We start from the raw sequence: 20,971 nt of genomic DNA, 5'->3' as shown, positions 1-20,971 counted from the left end.
CTTCTGAATCCAATTCTCCCTGTGCAACAAGAAAACTGTTTGGTTCTGCACACATATGTTGTATCTAGGATATACTGCAACCCATTCAACATGTAAAGGACTCTTGCCATCTGGGGGAAGGGGTGGAGGGAGGGAGGGGAAAAATCGGAACAGAAGTGAATGCAAGGGATAATGCTGTAAAAAATTACCCTGGCATGCGTTCTATCAATAAAAAGTTATTTAAAAATAAATAAATAAATTAATTAATTAAAAAAAAAAGTGAGGTCAAGTCTCTTGAATAACTTGATCATAAAAACTGCATTAATATGATTTCTTTCATGTTTATTAACTGAGGTCTTTATAAAAATGTGAGGAATGCCTCTCATACAACCACGGTACATATAGTAGAAGAAAATAATTCTTTAAAAATTAGAATTGTACAAGTGGAAACTAATGATTTCATATAACATCAAGAAATAATAAAACAAAGTCAAAAGAATGAAAAAGAAAATGTGAAATCTCATTAGAAAAACTTATTTGGGAAACAGATTTAAAAGATAATTTAAGAATTACTGGGTTACCTGAAAAGCAAGATAAAAAAAAAGTGCCACACTATATTTCAATAAAATGTCAAGAAAAACTGCCACAATATCTTAAATCAAGGAAGTAAAGCAAAAATTGAAAGAATTCACTGATCCATCTCCTTAAGGAGATTCCAAAATAAAAAATCTCAGAAATATTATAGTCAAATTCCAGAGCTCCCAGATCATAGAGAAAAAAAGTGCAGTCAGAAATAAACAATTTAAATATTGCAGATCCACAGTCAAAGTCAAAGTCAAAGTCACACAAAATTTAGCAGCTTCCACATTAAAGGAACAAAGGACTTGAGATATATATATTCCAGAAGACAAAAGAGCAAGAATAGCTCCAACCAAGAATTTCCTGTTCAGCAAAACTGAGTATTTTTTTGTCATATTAAAAAAATGCATTTATAAATCATGTTTGGAGAGAAAAATCAGAACAAAAGGGAAAAACCATGGGAGAGGGGAAAAAAAATTAAAAAGGTGAACATAGTATGTGCTGATTTACATTCAAACTCCATAGTCCATTTTCTGGATGCAGATGGCATTTTCTGTCCAAAATTTATTGGGGTTGCTTTGAATCATTGAACATTGAGAAGAACCAAACTGATTATGCACATTCTGGCTGTTACTGTGTACAATGTATTCCTGGGTTCTGCTTGTTTCATTCAGGATGAATTCATGTAAATCTTTCTAGGTCTTTCTAAAATCAGTTTGTTCATCAATTTTCATAGAACAATAACATTCCATTACCTTCATATACCACAACTTATTCAGCCATTCCCCAATTGATGGGCAACTACCCATTTTCCAGTTTTTTGCCAATACAAAAAGAGCAACTACAAACATTTTTGCACATGTGAGTCCTTTTTATCTCCTTTATGATTTCCTTGGAATCCAAATCCAGTAATGACCCTGCTAAGTCAAAGGTATGCAGTTTTATAGCTCTTTGGGCAGTTCCAGTTTGCTCTCCAGACTTAGTGGATTATTTCACCAACAATGCATTAGTGTCCCAGTTTTCCACATCCTTCTAACATTTATCATCTTTTCTTATCATCTTACCCAATCTGAGAAATGTGAGGCATTACCCTCAGGATTTTAATTTGCACTTCTCTCATCAATAGTGAGTATTTTTTGTATGATTATAGATGGCTTTAATTTCATCATCTGAAAATTGTTCATCTCCTTTGACCATTTATCAACTGGGGAATGACTTGTAGTCTTATAAATTTGACACAATTCTTTATATATTTTAGAAATGAGACCTTTATCAGAAACACTGGCTGTAAAAATTTTTTTCCCAGCTTTATACTTCCCTTTTAATCTTGTTGCTTTTGTATAAAAACTTAATGTAATCAAAGTGGTCCACTTTACATTTTATAATGTTCTCTACTTCTTTGATCATAAATTCTTCCCTCCCTTCTCAAAAGAGGATAGGTAAACTATCCTTTGCTCTCTTAATTTGCTTATGATTATCACCCTTTATGTCCACATCATGCACCCATTTTGACCTTATTTTGGTATGAGGTGTGAGATGTGAGTATATGCTAAGTTTCTGGCATTATTTTCCAGTTTTCTCAGCAATTTTTGCAAAATAGTGAGTTCTTATCCCAAAAGCTGGAGTTTGGAGATTTACCAAACACTAGATTACTCTAGTCATTGTGTCGTGTGTATTTAATCTATTCCACTGATCCATCAATGAGTAGAATTCTTCAAGGGTGAAAATGGTTAATGAAATTGAGTAATTTCAAGCATTCCTCATGAAAAGACTAGCACTAACTTGAAAAATCTGATATCCAAACATGACTCAAGTATAAAAAAGTAAACATCAAAGGAGAATCACAAGGGACTCAAGATTAAACTACTTATCCTCCTATATGAAAAAATAACACATGTAACTCCTAAGAACTTTATCATGATTTTTCAGGCAGTTAGAAGGCTAAGAAGAGGGCATGTATAAATTAAGATGAGATGATCTCTCTTACCAAGAAAAGAGAATACAGAGAATGAGACACAAAGACAGGTACAGAGAGAAAAAAAAGGGAATGAAAGTGAGAAAAGAGGAGAAAAGGGAAGGGAGGTAAAATGCTTTTGAGGTAAAAAGTATGCAAGGAAGAGTTTTTATAGTGGAGAGAGAGGGAAATGGAGGGGTACCAGGTAAAACAGGGAAGCTCACTCTCATCAGAATTGTTTCAAAAAAGGCATACACACTCAGTTGGGTAGGAAGAGAAGGGGACAAAAAAATGGAGAACAGATGAAGAGAAGCAGTAATAAAAGCAAAACAAACTTTTGAGCAGGGATAGGATAAAAAGATAAGTTAGCAGAATAGGATGGAGGAAAACAAAGTAATCCTAACTGTGAACATGAATAGGATGGAGGGAAATAAAATAAAATAATAACTATGAAAGTGAATAGGATGGACAGAAACAAAGTAATCACAACTGTGAACGTGAATAAGGTTATGCTCATCTATAAAATGGAAGCAGAAGGCAGAATCCAGCAATACTATTTATAAGAGACACACTTGAAACAGACTTAAGAGTTAAAATAAAAGATCTGAGCAGTCTATTATGTTTCATTCAAGGGTAACAATCATGATCTCAAAGCAAAAGCAAAAAGTTCTAATTAAAAGAATCAAGGAAATTACATTTTCCTAAAAGGTACTATATAAAAAATGACTATCAAAAAATCTTACATCAAGTTTCTGATAAAGGCCATAGTTCTCAAAAGTAGGGAACTGAATAAAATTTATGAAAATAAGAGCCAATTCTCAATTGATGTGGTCAAATGATAAAAGCAGTTTTCAGAAGAAAGCAAAATGACCTACATAAAAAAGTGCTTTCAATCACTACTGATTGGAGAAATGCAAATTAAAACAACTCTGAGATACCACACCCCTTTCAGAAAAGCCAAATGTTGAAAAGGATGAAAGAAGGCACACTAATAAACTGTTAGTGAAGTTGTGAAAATTCTGAAAAAATTTGGAACTATGGCCAAAGAGCAATAAACTCTTTGACCTAACAGTACTACTAAAAGATATATATTCCAGGGGCAGCTACCTGGCACAGTAGATACCTGGCACTATCCCTGGAGTTAGGAGAATCCAAGTTCAAATTCTGTCTAAGACACAACACACTAGCTATGTGATCCTGTGCAAGTCACTTTACCCAAATTGCCTCCCCTAAAAAAGGTCTATACTCCAAGAAAAACAAAAGAAAAAAAAGAGGACCTACATAGTGATGCAGAAAATCACTGTGCCCAGCAATGGTCATCTTAATGATTATCAAAGTTAAAGACTGATTACAGAAATGGAAAAAAATTCTTTAAGGATTCATAATGAAAAAAAACTACCTATCTCCAAATACAGAACTGATGTGAACTGAAATATATATATATTTTTTGCAATGTGGATAATATGCAAATATTTTGCATTATTTCCCATATATGATTGACAACACTTTGCTTGCCTTCTCATTGGATAGAGGAAGAAAGGAACTTGGCAAACAAAATTTAAAAAGAAAATGTTTTAAATAATTTTTAATAAAATACAAGTATTAACTTTAAAAAAAGTATTAACTTTAAAAAAAGGTCTCTACATTTCTCAGAAAAAAAGATTTAAAAAATTTTTTAATACTTTTTGCTTTTGACCTTACCCTTTATAAATATTAAAATCCGTATGCTTTTCATAAGTTGTGCATTTTTATTCAATCTTTAAATTGTCAAGACTTAAAACGAGAAATTATTTAACCAGTGATATTAAATTCACTCTTGTGAATTTAGTGTTATCTTGAGAGGGAGGAGCAGTAACAAATTCTGGTTAGAATTTATGCTTAAATATCAAGCACACTTTCACTCACGCAATGAAACTTTCAGTCTTACCCTTATTTTTATCTTCACAAATTTTTGATTTTCAGAGATGCTTTTAAAAATCCATCTTATTGAAAAAGTGTAATCATACACCTCCCATCTTCAACACCAATTTCTAATATATTTTTACCAGTTGAAGAACTGTTTTAAAGTTAGTCTAAAAATTTAGTTAATGCCAGTTTTACCCTATTTCAGCAACTACCTTGCTCCCATCATGGTGTATCATCTAATAAGTTCTTTTTTCCTTATAACCAAAGATATCAAGTATACCTGTAATATAGTAACATTAAAAAAATGAAATGTTTTTGTAAGGAATCTCTAAAAGTGAACAGGTTATAACAAAATACTTAATATATGTAGTACTCAACTAAAAGAGATTTGTCTGATAATCTGAATAATCTTGTCCTTGTAGAATAAATTAGTAAAATGTATCACCCCCCTTTTTTTGCTGGTGACTGAATATAGAATATGATGCATCCTGGCAGTCTTTATCAGCTGATTTTGCTAACCTGGTTTTTGGTTTGCCATTTCCTTCTCCAGCTCATTTTACAGATGAGAAAACCAAGGCAAAAAGGATTAAATGGCTTTCCCAGAATCATACAACTAGTGGCTTAATGCCAGATTTGAATTCAGAAATTTAAGTCTTCTGGCACTCTTAACCACCTTGTCATTTAGTTGGCACATATTAAGCAAATAATGTTTCTTGAATAATCAGCATTTTTAAGTGTTTATATCTAGATAGGATAAATGCTAAATGTTAGGCACAAAAAAGACATCAAAAAGTCCTGCTCTCAAGGAATTCATAGTCCAATGGAAAAAAATGACAAGCAAATAAATTGGGGTATTTTCAGAGGGAAGGCACTAAGATAGAGGACTGAGAAAAGCTTTCTGCATTAAGTGGGACCGTAGCTGAGCTATAAAGGAAGGAAACGAGAGGAAATGGGGGACAGAGTTCTAGGCATGTGGGACAGCCAGTGAAAACACTCAAATGTCTGGTTCAATACACTGGAGTTGGGAGATGGCAATGTCCTGTTCGAGGAATCCCAAGGAAATCAATGTTATAGGGGAGTAATGAGTAAGACCAAAAAGGAAGGAAGAGGCCAGTTTATGAAGGGCTTTAAAAGCCAAACAGAATTATTTTATTCTGGAAGCAACAGATTTCCTGGAGTTTATTGAAAAGAAGCAGGGAGACCAATCAGCAGGCTATTCCAATACTCCAGCAGTGAGGTAAGAAAGAACTGCACCAAGGTGTTAACTGTGTCAGAGAGAAGGGAGTAATATATAAGATTTCACAAAAACAGAATTTGACAACTGACACATTTTAAAACTTGAAATATTCTTATTTACCTTAAATAAAGGATAAGCATAAAGGAGAAGCTAAGTAGCACAGCAGATAGAACACTAGCCCTGGAATCAGGACCACCCAAGTTCAAATTCAGCCTCAAATACTCACTAGCTCTGTGACCCTGTACAAGTAACTTAAGCCCCACTGCCTCAAGAGGAAAAAAAGCCCTCTATTTGGCATTTAAATTCTTTATAACCAGACTCCTTCTCACCTTCCCAGTCTTATTACCTTTTTACTCCCTTCCTAATTCTAATTCTACACATCCATTCAAATTGTCTATACTGTTATTCCTTGGTACAACATCCCAATGTATAATCTCCATGTTTTTCCACTAGAAAACTTGAATGCTATACATGCTATACCTAAAAGCTCTCCCTTTTCCTCACCTCCACTTTCAAATTTCTATCATTTCAAGACTCATCTTGAATTGTACCTTCTTCAGGCCTTTTCAGGTCCCCCCAAATTCCTAGTAAATTTTTTTCTGAGATTATTTTCCATCTACTCTGTATAATATAATCTTATACATACCTAGTTATTTTCATGTTTATCTATCCCATCTGTAAGTTCCTTGAGGGCAGGGAATTTGTGCTTTGCTTGGTATTCTTAGCTTAGTATCTGGTACATAATAAGCACTCAAATTCTTGGTGATTGACTAATCTGAAAGCATAGCTATATCACATAATATAGGTGGGTTTTTTTGGCAATGAACAACAACACTCAAGACATGAATTTTTAATCCTTTTCTAGTCGAGATGATGAGACTACAAGTTTGTCAATATAGTCTCTCTTATAATTGATCAATAGTATATATCTATGGGATATAAGATACAATTTCCGATACTGGAGCAAATGAAAGCTAATTAGACCATTTGGATATCAAATCTATGATCCTGGCTGAACTCATTAATCATGTAATGTAAGTATGCAGTCATGAAGTCCTAAAGTTAATTTTTAAGGGTAAAATATATTATGGTTACTTACTATAATCTTGATTCACCTCAGGGATATGTTCATGTCTACTCATCAATAAAGTTCCCACTGAAAATGTAATTATTTAATATGCTTTTTATTTATTTATTTATTTATTTATTTTGCTGAGGCAATTGGGATTAAGTGACCAGGGTCACACAGCTATTAGTGTTAAGTATCTGAGGCCAAATTTGAACTCAGGTCCTCCTGTTTCAGGGCTGGTGCTCTATCCATTGTGCTACTTAGTTGCCCCATTTAATAAGCTTTTAAAAAACTGTTGTCATGATGGGATAATTTGTGGTAGAGCCCACAAATTTCAGTCTTTTGATGTGAATTTCCACACCTGGTCTACTGGAGAAATACTCAATTCTAGTCCTTCTGATGATCCCTCTAATATCTCTTTAGTTCTAAATCTGTAATTCTAAGAAATGAGAATACTAATACACTGATTAAAAGCTACATGATATATTTGAGCATAAAAACTAGTAAATCTGACAGAAAACAGATTACAAATATTGAGCCCTTTCAAAAGTTCAAGTTACACAAACACAGTTCACACCCATTTTATGAAAAATTCAAATTGGGAATAAGTATACTTATTCAATGTATACATCAATAAGAAATTGTAATATTAACCTGTAACATTACCTTATTATAATTTTTATATCAGGACCCAATGGCTTTCAATTGCTTTAAATAGGTACTTTTCCACTTAAAGCATGTTTTTTCCCTCCAATAGAAACTTCGTTTTCTTCCTTCAACTACAATTGTCAGCAATTTGGTTCCAGCTACAAAGATTAGTGCAGCACAGTACAAATTTTGTTTTAGAGGGAAAAGTTTAAAAAAAAGAAAGAAAGCTTTTTCACTCAATTTTTTTTAAAGGGTAGAAAAAGGTATTTAGGGAAAAGGAGCATCTCAAAAGAGATTTTAAAAAAAGGAAAAAACAAGAAAGCAAAAGGTACTCAATTATATGTATTTGTACTACAAGAAAAATATCAGATCACATTCAATAAGAAAAATAGTAACTGAGGATTTTCAATTATAAAAATATAATTAACAGGTTAAAAATGTCAGAACAGGTCCATCTGACTCCTAAAATAGGTTAGTTTCCTATGTACCAGAATATAAACAAATTTCTCAGTTCTCAGGTTTTATCATATTTCTCAGGCAACTAATATAAATATGAAACAACAGGAATGTACACACACACACACACACACACACACACACACACACAATCATAGCACATTAATTATGTACATATACCTGAACGTTTATCTATATGTGAATTTCATCTCTCAGAAGAAAAAAATACATTTATTTTAAATGAAAACCAACCTTGCTGTGCTTTTGCTTTATATTGCAAACAGATCAAGTAGGTCTATGTGACCTCAAGGAGCTTTTAAAAAGTTAAAAGAAAATCAACCAAAATAGTGCTTCAATCTAATTTTAAGACATTTTAACAATTCTTGGTCATGTAAATTAATGAATCAAGTCTCATGATATCTGCACCATATATTCAAATTTTAAGACAAAACAGAAGAATTCAGAATTATAGTTAATACACTTTAAATTGATTATTTTTATATACAAAAAACCCACTATAGTTATCTCCAGCATATAAACAGGAAAACTAGTGCAATACATACACACAGGTTTATTCAATAAATATACTTTTGGCCTAATGGTTGCCTCAAAGTTTGCAAACAGTGCAGAAATGGTCACTTCTCAAAAAATAGTCAACATTGAGCAAAGCTCACAATTTTGAAAGATCATCTCCTAACTCTATTGTCATAAATTTCAAAGACATCAGAAACAAACTAAACATACTATCATTTTACAAAAATAGAAATATTGTTTCAAATTTTACAAAACTTTACAAAATCTGGTCTATTATCATTTTAAGGTCAAAGTTTATTTTATACCGGGCTAAGATGACCTCTGAGGATAGAAAGCAGTTTATATTTAAGTATATTAAAGACATTTTCTGCACTGATCATTTATGCAAATTATTTAATTCCAACTTTTCAGGCCCAATTCTCTTTTCTATTTTTAACAAGGTAGTTTTTATTCATTTATAACTGAATGATTGGAAGATACTGCTTATTTTTGAAGATATTAGATGAAAAATTTTCACTTTTACTTCAACTTTTAAAGCCATTCAATTTGCTTTTTAAAATAATTACTAAAATTAGAGACTAATAGTATCGAAAAGGCTCAAAATAAACTTGATAAATTGAAAAGTAGATTTTTAAACAAAAAGCCTCATTAAAATAAAATTCTGGGTTGTCACAATTTAGTACCTACAAAAATGTTAAGAATAGAATTACTCAACTATTTTATAGGAAAAACACGCCCATGTGGAAATGACTGTCTCCCAAATTGGTAGCCATGGTTAGGACTTACTTTCTTAAGCACTGATTTTAACATATTTATTTCAACTAGCACCAATGGGTTTTTCCTTTTGTTATAACAATTGAAAATATGGAAATGTAGGGGCTTATTTCCAGTAACTGTGCTATTAATATAAGGCACTGCATGGCACAAAAAAAAAATCAAAAGCAAAACAAACTCATGCTAAATAAATGACACCAATGTTTGTTAGGGGCCTTAATCACTAGATAGTTAGAAAAACTACTAATCTTATGTAAATAACTTATTAATCCAAAAGTACATTCAGTTTTCCATAATTTTATGATGCTTTTTTAATATCAAAATACAGAAATGATGAAAATATCAATGTAGCATATGATCTGTTAATTAAAAAAAAAAAAGTTCAAACTGAATTTTTCCAACCTTATATGAAAAGGATAGTCTAGAAAAACTCAAGTATAAGAAGGTGGAAAATTATGTGATACATTTGCAATAGTTTATCCCTGCAGAAGAGTGAAACTATTCTCAATAGAATATACTGAGGCACATAGGTTGGAAGTTTCTCAGGTAAATTTATGGCTAGAATGAAATTTCTGGAGGCCACAATAATAAATCTCCCCCAAAGCAGATTATCTCTGATCACTCTCAATTCTGTTTCTGAAAATACTTTTATATTTTTAGTCACTACTATCTTCATCATCTTCATCATCAGATACATTATTCAAAGGGGACTTAGTTGATTGGCTATAAGAGTCTGATCTAGTAGGCTGACATGTAGCCAAGTCCCCAGAAGAAAGCAGATCAAAGCAGAAATCGCAAATCCTCACAGGCTTGGAAGACTGGCTAGGTAGAAGAAACCGCTTTTCAGAGCAAGGCCCACACACAACAAAGCCACATTTGCGGCAATGGTGACGACGATTAACAGGAGTAAATTTTGCTTTTTGACAACGCATGCACACAGTTGCCTCAGAGTCAGGTACCCAGACAGCAGCATGTTCATTACTGGGAGTCTTCCCACTTTTGGAGAGTAAATCGGTAACACACTTATTTATGTGGTTCATCCATTCTGATTTTTCAGTAGCTGTAGCAGCATAAACAGCAAATGATTTAGTTGGTGTTTTGATAAGCCATCCATTCCGTAAGTCCCCCTCATCCTTGATGGAATCAATAGTGACATTTTCCAGGGGAATTATATGCTGCTTGTTATATTTCTTCTTCTGAATGACTATATTGCCATAGACAAGAATATCATTAAATAGGAAAAATTGCCTTGCTTTTGGTTTCTTTCTACACAACTTAGTCAATACTCCTTCTCCAATAAGAACCCGTCCAGGAATAGTCAAGGGTTGTCCGGCTGCTCCAAAACAGTTTTCCACTATACTAATGCGTCTAGTATTTGCTTCACTGTTTGCCAATCGATCCACCATCTTCTGTTAGTAACCTAAAGAAAAAAAAAGAAAAGAAAAGAAAAATTGTTGGCATACAGGGGAAATTTTACAGAAGTTCACAAAAGCTAGGACAAATTACTTGACCTAGATTTAATATGCTGAATTGACTTTTTTATAAACTGGTCAAGTGTTCCAAAATTCCTAGTAGAAAAGTTAAGATCACCAAGACAACAGTTGAATGCCCCACAAAATAGTGTTTATCATCAAAGCCCCTATAGATTTTGACGCACAGCACTTTTTCTACTGATAGGAACTCAAAGCCAAACCAAAAAGGTGTGACACAAAGGTTAGCTTAATACAAAACTAAATACAAACTAAATACAAAACTAAATACAAAAAATTTCATAACTTCAAAACCACACACAGTCTCATAAAACCAAAAAAATATATTTTGTAGAGTGCCACGCAACAAAGAACTGCCTAGTTGATTAGACCCTGGAAAAAGTTTACTTTTTGTTCTAATTTATTATGGAAGCAAGCAGGGAGGAAGAAAAGAGATTTACTTGAAGGATATTAATGACCAAGTTTAATATCATTAACACTGAGATTACACATTTACAGAAAAGAGAATTTCCTAATCTCTAAGATGCAGACATACTATTATACAACTGACCTGATGGGGCTGTAGTGTAAATCAAAAAATGACATGTCAGTCCTTATAGCTCTGCATAACTACAGAGTACACATAACTATTCATAGATTGGTCTTCAATACTACAATAGTTTCTGCGCTTAAAATATTTCAAATACATGCAAACTCTCAAAGAATTCAAAAATTTGACAAAAATTGGAAACTCGTTTAAAAAAAATAGATTTCCATAAAAGTCTCTCACTAATACTTCATTATGCTATTGAGATGAATCTGGGTTCTAGGTTATGCAAAAAAAAAAAGTTACATCTTCTGGAAGGTACAGGTCTAATTAAATATGTCCATTATTTAGCTAAATGGAGAGATTCATGATCAAGCTGTCCACAATATAATGGATTTTTAAACTAGTGCAATTTTGGAAGGCCATCAACTAAGTCACAAGATGTTATAATACCCCTAATTGTGTTGCAAAATTACAGAATTTAAATGCCCTGAATTTGATAAAGCAAACAATATTGAGCACAATTTAGTAAATTGTGAACTATTTGCTTTACTATTATAGAGTCTAAAATCCCATAAATCACACCCAAAGACTCTCTAGAATCTCTCATGTCACCCTATTGAACAAGTGCTGATTCTATAGGCTAAAAGCAGAAAAGAGAGAAGAGTCAAATCGACTTATTATTCATCAAAATGTAGTAAATATATCTCAGCTGCAATTTAAATTATCCAACCTAGAGTACAGATGGCAAATTACTCAGAAACACCAGAGTGTAAACTTATTTAATGTTAGTTATATCTCAGCCTGATCGTCATTATGTCCTGTCGGGTCAACACTATTCTCAAAAGAATTTGGCTAAATAAGTTATCAAATATTACTCTACTCCTTGACTCAGTATCTTTAACTAGACACATACTCCTAAAGAGTTGAGGAAAAGGATCTATATGTTCAAAAATATCTATAGCAGCTCTTTTTATGGTAACATAGGAAAGGGTGCCTATCAATTGGAGAATGGCTAAACAAATTGTGGCATATAAATATAATGAAATACTATTATCATGTAAGAAATGGTGAGGGGTACTTTCAAAGAAAATTGGAGAAAACTATTAACTAATATAAAATGAAATGAGCATAACAAAGAAAATCATCCAAGTTGTACAATAACAACAGCACTGCGAAGACAACTTTTTGAAGGATTTAATAACAGCAACCACAATTTCATGATGAAATGTACCTATGCACTCTCATGAGATGGATACAGGGTGCAGGGAGATTTTTTGGACATGGCAAATGCTTTGCTTCAGTATTTGTTACTTTAAATAATTTAACACAAACAGATCCCAGATTGTGGGCAGACAATTGTAATTTAGAAATAGCTGCATTAATGTATACAGAACGAATGTATACTACACACATTCACTCATTTGGTGATATATGCCTGCTTTTAACAAGTAAAAATATGATGGATAAAAATTTTAAGTTATCAGCAAATCTAATTCTGATTTAAACATAGTTTGCTTTTTTTTATGTTTACAATAAGAATGCTTTACTGTATACTATATTCACCAAAAGAAAATGGAGTTGCATAATAAGAGATTTGAATTTGGGTTGAAGATTTCTTAATTATTTAGTTACCAATCAATAATATCCTATATCACTGGCCTTCATTCCTGCAGATCACTGCAGATCCCAATTACCACTCAAACACACCAATTATGCCATCCTAGGCCAGCTTTCAATCATTCTCTTTAACCCTCTTTTCACTATCAACCTACTGCAACCTACTTTTAGACTTTCAAGAGACTTAGCTGTTGTGGCACTTAATCTGTAACATTTTGGAACTTCTGGTCCTGGACTGAAGATATCCTAACTGATGAGTCAATAAATGCAAATTCAGTTAAGTTAGTTAGAAGCTGAATATAAAGACTTCACATTATATTCATTCATTTTATACATTCATTTATAGATGAGGAAATTTGATTCAAGCTCCTCTAACTCTGGAATCAAGTATTCTTTCCAGTTTCACGGATTGTACAATATATCTATGTATTTTACAAACTAACCAAATTATTTAAATATCATAAGAAACAAGTAGGAACCTAATTATATAATTAGATGAAAAGACAAGAAAAAAGCCAGTCTTAAAAAAAAAAAAAAAAAAAGACAAATGAAGTAAATTCTAAAGGCATGATTAATATCATAGAAAGATTCTTTCCTTGATCACAGATAACAATCAACAATTAAATCTTTACAAGATGGATTTACTAAATTTTACTTAGGTTTATTCAGAAAAGGAAGAAGAATGAAATAAAGTTGACAATCGCAGAATCAAATCAGGATAGTGCTTTGGGACATTTTCTTATTTAGTATTTCCCAACCATTAATACATATCCTATAGCTATCTATACTATCTAATGTTAATTTTTTTCCAGTCTAAAAAGACCTTTGCTCCATAGCAAAACATCTTTGCTAAAGGGTGTGATACAATTCTCACTAGTTCAATGGTATTTCTTAAGATTGCTATCCTGCCCCAAATTTAAAAGTTTTGTACAATCTTTTAAAATATTTGGGGAAATTTTATTTAACATTTGGAGATTCATCTTTTATTTATTTTATATATTTATTAATATATTTGTTTTTATATTTTATTTGTTATATTATATATTCATATACATTATATATTTATATTATATTTATTTTATTTTTATTCTGAAGATATGATATGAAATCATGAATCTTCAATGATGTCAAATAATTTTCCCCTCTTCAACCAAATTTATGATTTGAGGGGAAGACAGAAATGGACAAGCTAAAGGTGGCCACAAGCAATCATTGTTTCCATTCCCCTTGAATTTATCTCAGGTAGTACTCTGCGGTCCAGTGTACTGAGTTCCTGAATCAAACCTCATCAAAACATCTTCATTAGACTTTTTGTAGTTCTTCAGTAAAGCTAATTTGGGGTCTGAACGGAAGTTAATAATCAATACTTTGGCACTATACTTTCCAGGGATGTACAAATTTATAATGAGGTTTACACATACACATTGCCAGAGCTAGCTCATTCATGTCTGGAAAGCTCCAAAGGAAAGTATGGAAAGACTCAACTGAAGGTCTCTAAGAATCATCCTTTGGAACTATGCTCAAAAAGTTATCAAACTGTGCATACCCTTTGATCCAGCAGTTACTACTGGGTTTATATCCCAAAAAGATTTTAAAGAAGGGAAAGGTACCTGTATGTGCAAGAATGTTTGTGGCAGCCCTCTTTGTAGTGGCCAGAAATTGGAAACTGAGTGGATGCCCATCAGTTGGAGAATGGATGAATAAATTGTGATATATGAATTATAATGGAATAATTGTTCTGTAAGAAATGAACAGCAGGATGATTTCAGAAAGGCCTGGAATGACTTACATGAGCTGATGCTGAGTGAAATGAACAGGACCAAGAGATCATTACCTACTTCAACAACAATACAAGATGATGATCAATTCTGATAGATGTGGCCCTCTTCAACAATGAGATGAACCAAATCAGTTCCAATAGAGCAGTAACGAATTGAACCAGCTTCACCCAGCGAAAGAACTCTGGGAGATGACTATGAACCACTACATAGAATTCCCAATCCCTCTATTTTTGTCCACCTGCATTTTTTATTTCTTCCACAGGCTAATTGTACAGTATTTCAAAGTCTGATTCTTTTTGTACAGCAAAATAACTGTATGGACATGTATACATATATTGTATTTGATTTATACTTTAACATATTTAACATGTATTGGTCAACCTGCCATCTAGGGGAAGGGTGGGGGGAAGGAGGGGAAAAGTTGGAACAAAAGGTTTTGCAACTGTCAATGCTGAAAAATTACCCATGCATCTATCTTGTAAATTAAAAGCTATTAAAAAAAAAAATTATCCTAATAAATTCATTGTATGCCAGTGAAACCTGGACAGCACACTACTTCCATTTGAATAGGCTTAGGAAGATAATGAACATCATCTGCCAAACTGACAAGCATTCAAATTCTCCTGCATATAGTGCAAATCCATTGGGCTGGCTATACATGGTTTAAATGCCAAACATATGATTTGCCAAAAAGACTTTTATAGACAACTCACATGGAGGGCAAGTATTCATGTGGCAGCCAGAAAAAGCAATACAAGGACATTCTCAAGGTCTCTCAAGAATTTTAGAACTGATTGTATGACATGGCAGATGCTGGCACAGGGCTACTTAGCATGTCCTCATCAGAGAGGGTGTTGCTCTGTGAGCAATGCAAAACTGAAGTCACTCAAAAGATATGGGAAATACACAAATTTAGAGAAATCTATCCCAAATGATCTTATAGTTTATTTGTGCCTGACCTGTGCCACAGATCATTCTGAATTTATACTGGTCTGATCAGCCAGTCAGATGCACTATAACTTTATTAGTGATGTCACTTAAGTCCCCTTCAAAAAAGGACAACAACCAAGGAGTTAATATCCTATTCACAGTAATACTTAGTTTTTTCCTATTGCTATTCCCACACTTTTCCTTAACCTCCAAACATACACTAGCTCTGGCAATGTCTATGTGTCAACCTCATTATCAATTACTGAAAAGTTATGATATATCTTATTTCTAAAACAAAAAGCTGACCTTTAAAATTTGCTAAACCAACTGGAAATATTGATAGGTCACATTTAACAAATTAAATAAAATTACTAATTTAACCATTCTGTGTAACTACTACTTTCTATCAATCGTACACATATGTATTCAATTCATTGCTCTTGTATCCTTGTGTTCTTTAACAAATTTGCAAAGGATTTCAGAAGCCTTGGCCGAATAAAAGTTCCCTCTAAACACCCATCCCACAATCATATTTAACCTTCCTGAGCTTCAGTTTTGTCTTCTATAAAATAAGGGAGCTGAACTAGGTAGTTTCTCAGGTTCATTCTATTTCTAAATCTACAAAACCTCTAACTCCTAAATTTTATTATTATCTAAATATGGTCAGGTCTTTCCTAGACCTTAAGTTTATTTAATTTGTTTCAACTAATAGAAAGGAATGTTTTCATTTATCTTATAATCACTTAACTAGCAATCCTCTTAACTATTCACAACAGACAAGAAACTAGAAACAAGCAATAATGGACTTCTAAGCATATCCAAAACAACAACAACAAAAAAAAAAAAAATTAAGATTTTATCCAGAAGGTTTTCAGGTAATTATGAATTAATTCTAACAAGTTTTGATAAGCTGATGTTATGATTCATGAATGAAGAAATGAAGCAACAAACTGGAAGAGAGGTAATGCAAACAAGATAAGGTACATAATACCACACAAATTTCAGAAAAACATGGAAATACATGCACTGATTTATGTTGAATAGGCAGAACCAGGAGAACATTATACAGGGCAGCAGCAACATTGTAAAATGATCCACGATGATAAGATATAGCTCTTCTCAGTACTACAATGAAGCAAGACAATTCCAAAAGATTGATAATGGAAAATGCTATCCCCATCCAGAAAAAGAATTATAGAGTCTGAATGCAGATCAAAGCCACTGTTTTTATTTTTTCTTTTGTCTTTTGTTTCTTCCTTCTCATGGTTTTTCCCTTTTATTCAGATTTTTCTTTCAATAATACGACTAATGTGGAAATATGTTTTAACATGATGGTACTTTAAAATCTGTTATCAGATTGTGTTTGTTGTCTTTGGGAGGAAGGAGGAATTTTTTTAATAATAGCATTTTATTTTCAAAATAGTGTAAAGATAGTTTTCAATATTTATCCTAAAAACCTTGTCTTCCCTCCTTCCCTCAACTCTTCCCTACCCCAGAGAGCAAGTAATCCAATATAAATTAAACATGTGCAATTCTTCTAAACATATTTCCACATGTTGCACAAGAAAAATCAGATCAAAAGGGTTTTTAAAAAAAAGGCAAACAAGCTAGATTGTGATTCACATTTAGTCCCCACAGACCTGACTCTTTCCATTACAAGTCTATTGAAATTGGCCTGAATCACCCTCATTGTTGAAAAGAACCAAGTCCATCAGAATTGATCATCACATAATCTTGCTGCTACTGTTACATTCTCCTGGTTCTACTCACTTCACTTAGCATCAGTTCTTGTAAGTCTCTTCAACCCTCTCTGAAATCATCCTGTTCATCATTTCTTATAGAACAATAATATTCCACCACATTTATATATCATAACTTATTCAACCATTTCTCAACCAATAAACACCCATTCACTTTCCAGTTCCTTGCCACTACAAAAAAAGACTGCTACAAACATTTTTGCACATTGGATCCTTTTCACTTTTTTATAATCTCTTTTTCCTCTATGATCTCTATTTCCCTCTTTTTATCTTTTATATTTATCCCTCTTTATGATCAGTAGAGATACTGCTGAATCAAAGGGAATGGATAGTTTCATAGCTCTTTGAGTACAGTTTCAAATTGTTCAGGGAGAAAAATTTTGAAGTCAAAACTATCTTTACATGTAATTGGAAAAAAATAAAATGCTATTAAATGGAAAACTTAAAGAGGGGTGGCATATGACAGGACCACTTGTCCTATCTGCTGCTATAATGGTCCCAAAGATGCTTTACAAAAAGCTTACAAAAGATGAGCTTGTATCTCAAAACTTTTTACCAAATCAGCAAAAAAGAAATAGCTGACATATATAACATGTAACAAGTTAAATATCTCACTCTACTGAATCAAATGCTTCATATAATCAAATAACTACTGTAGGATCTAGTATTTTCTGCATCTTTAACTTAACTATTGTGATTGTACAGATGTTATCTGCTATAGAATATCATTTGTGAAAGTCTAGAAGTTTTTTCATATTTTCAAAAATATCCTCAATATAGATTACTTACACTGATTTTAGAGCTAGAAAAGTTGTTATTTTCTTATTTCCCTCTCTAAAATCTTTTTGTGAGTAACCTGCAATCTGGCATAATACAACTTCAGAAACCAAAGCTTAGTGTGTAAGCAAAATGTCAACAACTGTAAAGTTCATTAGAAAACAATTTTTTTAAAGGATTCCTAATATTAGAATCTCTTTAAAAGTACAGATAACCAAACTGTGCATACCCTTTGATCCAGCAGTGCTACTATTGGGCTTATATCCCAAAGAGATACTAAAGAAGGGAAAGGGACCTGTATGTGCCAAAATGTTTGTGGCAGCCCTGTTTGTAGTGGCTAGAATTTGGAAATTGAATGGATGCCCATCAATTGGAGAATGGTTGGGTAATTGTGGTATATGAATGTTATGGAATATTATTGTTCTGTAAGAAATGACCAGCAGGATGAATACAGAGAAGCTTGGAGAGACTTACATGAATTGATGCTAAGTGAAATGAGCAGAACCAGGAGATCATTATACATTTCAACAATGATACTGTATGAGGATGTATTCTGATGGAAGTGGATTTCTTTGACAAAGAGAAGAACTAATTCAGTTCCAATTGATCAATGAAGGACAGAATCAGCTACACCCAAAGAAACAACACTGGGAAATGAATGCAAACTGTTTGCATTTTTGTTTTTCTTCCCGGGTTATTTTACCCTCTGAATTCAATTCTTCCTGTGCAACAAGAGAACTGTTTGGTTCTGCACACACATATTGTATCTAGGATATACTGTGGCATATTTAATATGTACAGGACTGCTTGCCATCTGGGGGAAGGGGTGGAGGAAGGGAGGGGAAAAGTAGGAACAGAAGTGAGTGCAAGGGATAATGTAATAAAAAATTACCCAGGCACAGGTTCTGTCAATAAAAAATTGTAATTATTTTTTTTTAAAAAGTACAGATAAGAATTTTAAAACTCCAGCTCCCTTCTTAATCATTTTTTGAGGGAAGAGGCACATTTTGCATTTACTTTATTAAATATTTATATATATGTTCATTATATGTAATACATATTCTTCAATATATGTAATACAAGAGGCAAAATCTTTCCTAAAAAATGTAATGCTGAGAAGAGAACCGACAGAACTGAAAATCTGTTCTTTTTATTGCAAATATGATCCTCAATATAATCTTGTGGGGAGGTGGAGCCAAGATGGCAGAGAGAAGCAAAAGCATTGCCTGAGGTCTCCTCAGTTTCCCTCAGAATCAACCACAAAAGGCAAATTGTGAGTCCGCAAATCTGGAATAACAGGCAGGACTTGGCCAATTCAATCCAGTTCAATGGGAAAGCCAAAGCACAGCAGAAAATCAGTGAGACGTCTCTCCCCCTGCAAAACATTGGCGCAATCTCCACTGTGCCACCTAAAAGTAAAAAAGAGCTCTGAACTTATGCAGACAGGGAAGGTCAAAACACAAAAACCCAAAGGAGGATAGCAATGGCAAAATGCCTACAGATGAAGCCTCAAAGGAGGATAAGAACTTGTCTAGAGCTCAAAAAGCACTCTTAGAAGATCTCAGAAAGGATATTAAAAAGAGAAGCAGGAAAAAATGGGGAAAAGAAATGAGAGCTGTGCAGAATTTTATGACAGAGATATGATACTGATATCTAAAACCAGGAATGGTCAAAACAGAGAAAGTTACAGATCAATTTCCTTAATGAATACTGATGCAAAAACTCAATAAAACATTAGCAAAAAGATTACAGCAAGAAATCACCAAAGATAATATGATCTGACCAAATGGGATTTCCAATCAGGAATACAGGGGTTGGTTCAATATTAGGAAAACTATCAGCATAATTAACTATCAATAACAAAACAAGCAGAAACCATAATTATCTCAATAAATGCAGAAAAAGCATTTATATAAAAACACTAGAGAGCATATAGGAGTTTTCCCTAAAATAAATAACATTTATCTAAAACCACTAACAAGCATTATATGTTATGGGAATAAGCTAGAAGCATTTTCATTAAGATCAGGGAAGACAAGATTGTTCATTATCACTGCTATAATTCAACACTGGATTAGAAATATTAATGTTAGCAATAATAAAAGAAAAATAAATTAAAGAATCTAATGAGGAAATAAAACTACCAGTCTTTGCAGATGATATGAGTAAAGAATCCCAGCGAATCAATTAAAAAATTACTGGATAATATAATTAACTTTAACAAAATTGCAGAGTATAAATAAACCCACATAAGTCATTGTCATTTCTATATGTTTCCTACAAAACCCAGCCACATGAAACAGAAAAAGAAAGCCTATTTAAAATAACTGTGGATAATATAAAATATTTGGGAGTCAACCTGCCAAGACAAAACCAGGAACACAATTGCAAAACACTTCATACAAAGAAAGTTAAATCTAAATTAACTGGGAAAATATCAATTGTTCATAGGTAAACTTAGCTAATATAATTAAAATGATAAATTCTACGTAAATTTACTTATTCAGTGCCATACCAATCACACTGATAAACAATTTACAGAATGAGAAAAAATAATTAAAATTCATCCCAAACAACAAAAGATCAAGAACATCAAGGGAATTAAAGGAAAAAAAAATGCAAAGGAAGGTGGCCCAGTAATACCAGACCTAAAACTATATTATAAAGTGGCAGTCATCAAAATAATTTGGTACTGGCTGAGAATAGTGGATCGGTGGAATTGGTTAGTTTTATAGGATACAATGGTCAACAACTATAGTAAGTTAGTGTTTGATAACCCAAAGACTCCAGCTTTGGGGTTAAAAACTCACTATATGACAAAAATTGTTGGGAAAACTAGAAAATAATATGGCAGAAATTAGGCACTGATCAACATCTAAATACCCTATACCAAGATAAGGTCTAAATGGGTTCATGCTTTAGACATAAAGGGTGATACTAGAAGCAAATTAG

At 32.8% G+C, this 20,971-nt stretch overlaps 1 protein-coding gene across 1 annotated transcript in view; it reads right to left on the bottom strand.

Moving 5' to 3' along the window:
* Nucleotides 1–6,837: 6,837 nt before the first annotated feature.
* PLEKHF2 (pleckstrin homology and FYVE domain containing 2) overlaps nucleotides 6,838–20,971 on the bottom strand; it is a 35,045-nt gene continuing 20,911 nt past the window's right edge. Inside the window, exon 2 of the mRNA XM_051970882.1 lies at nucleotides 6,838–10,555. Coding sequence (XP_051826842.1) covers nucleotides 9,792–10,541 — 750 coding nt within the window. The 5' untranslated portion in view covers nucleotides 10,542–10,555 and the 3' untranslated portion in view covers nucleotides 6,838–9,791. The remainder of the gene's footprint in view (nucleotides 10,556–20,971) is intronic.

This window comes from Antechinus flavipes, chromosome 1 (assembly GCF_016432865.1).
Source record: "Antechinus flavipes isolate AdamAnt ecotype Samford, QLD, Australia chromosome 1, AdamAnt_v2, whole genome shotgun sequence".
NCBI lineage: Eukaryota > Metazoa > Chordata > Mammalia > Dasyuromorphia > Dasyuridae > Antechinus > Antechinus flavipes.
This window is presented reverse-complemented; position numbering and strand designations above follow the sequence as displayed.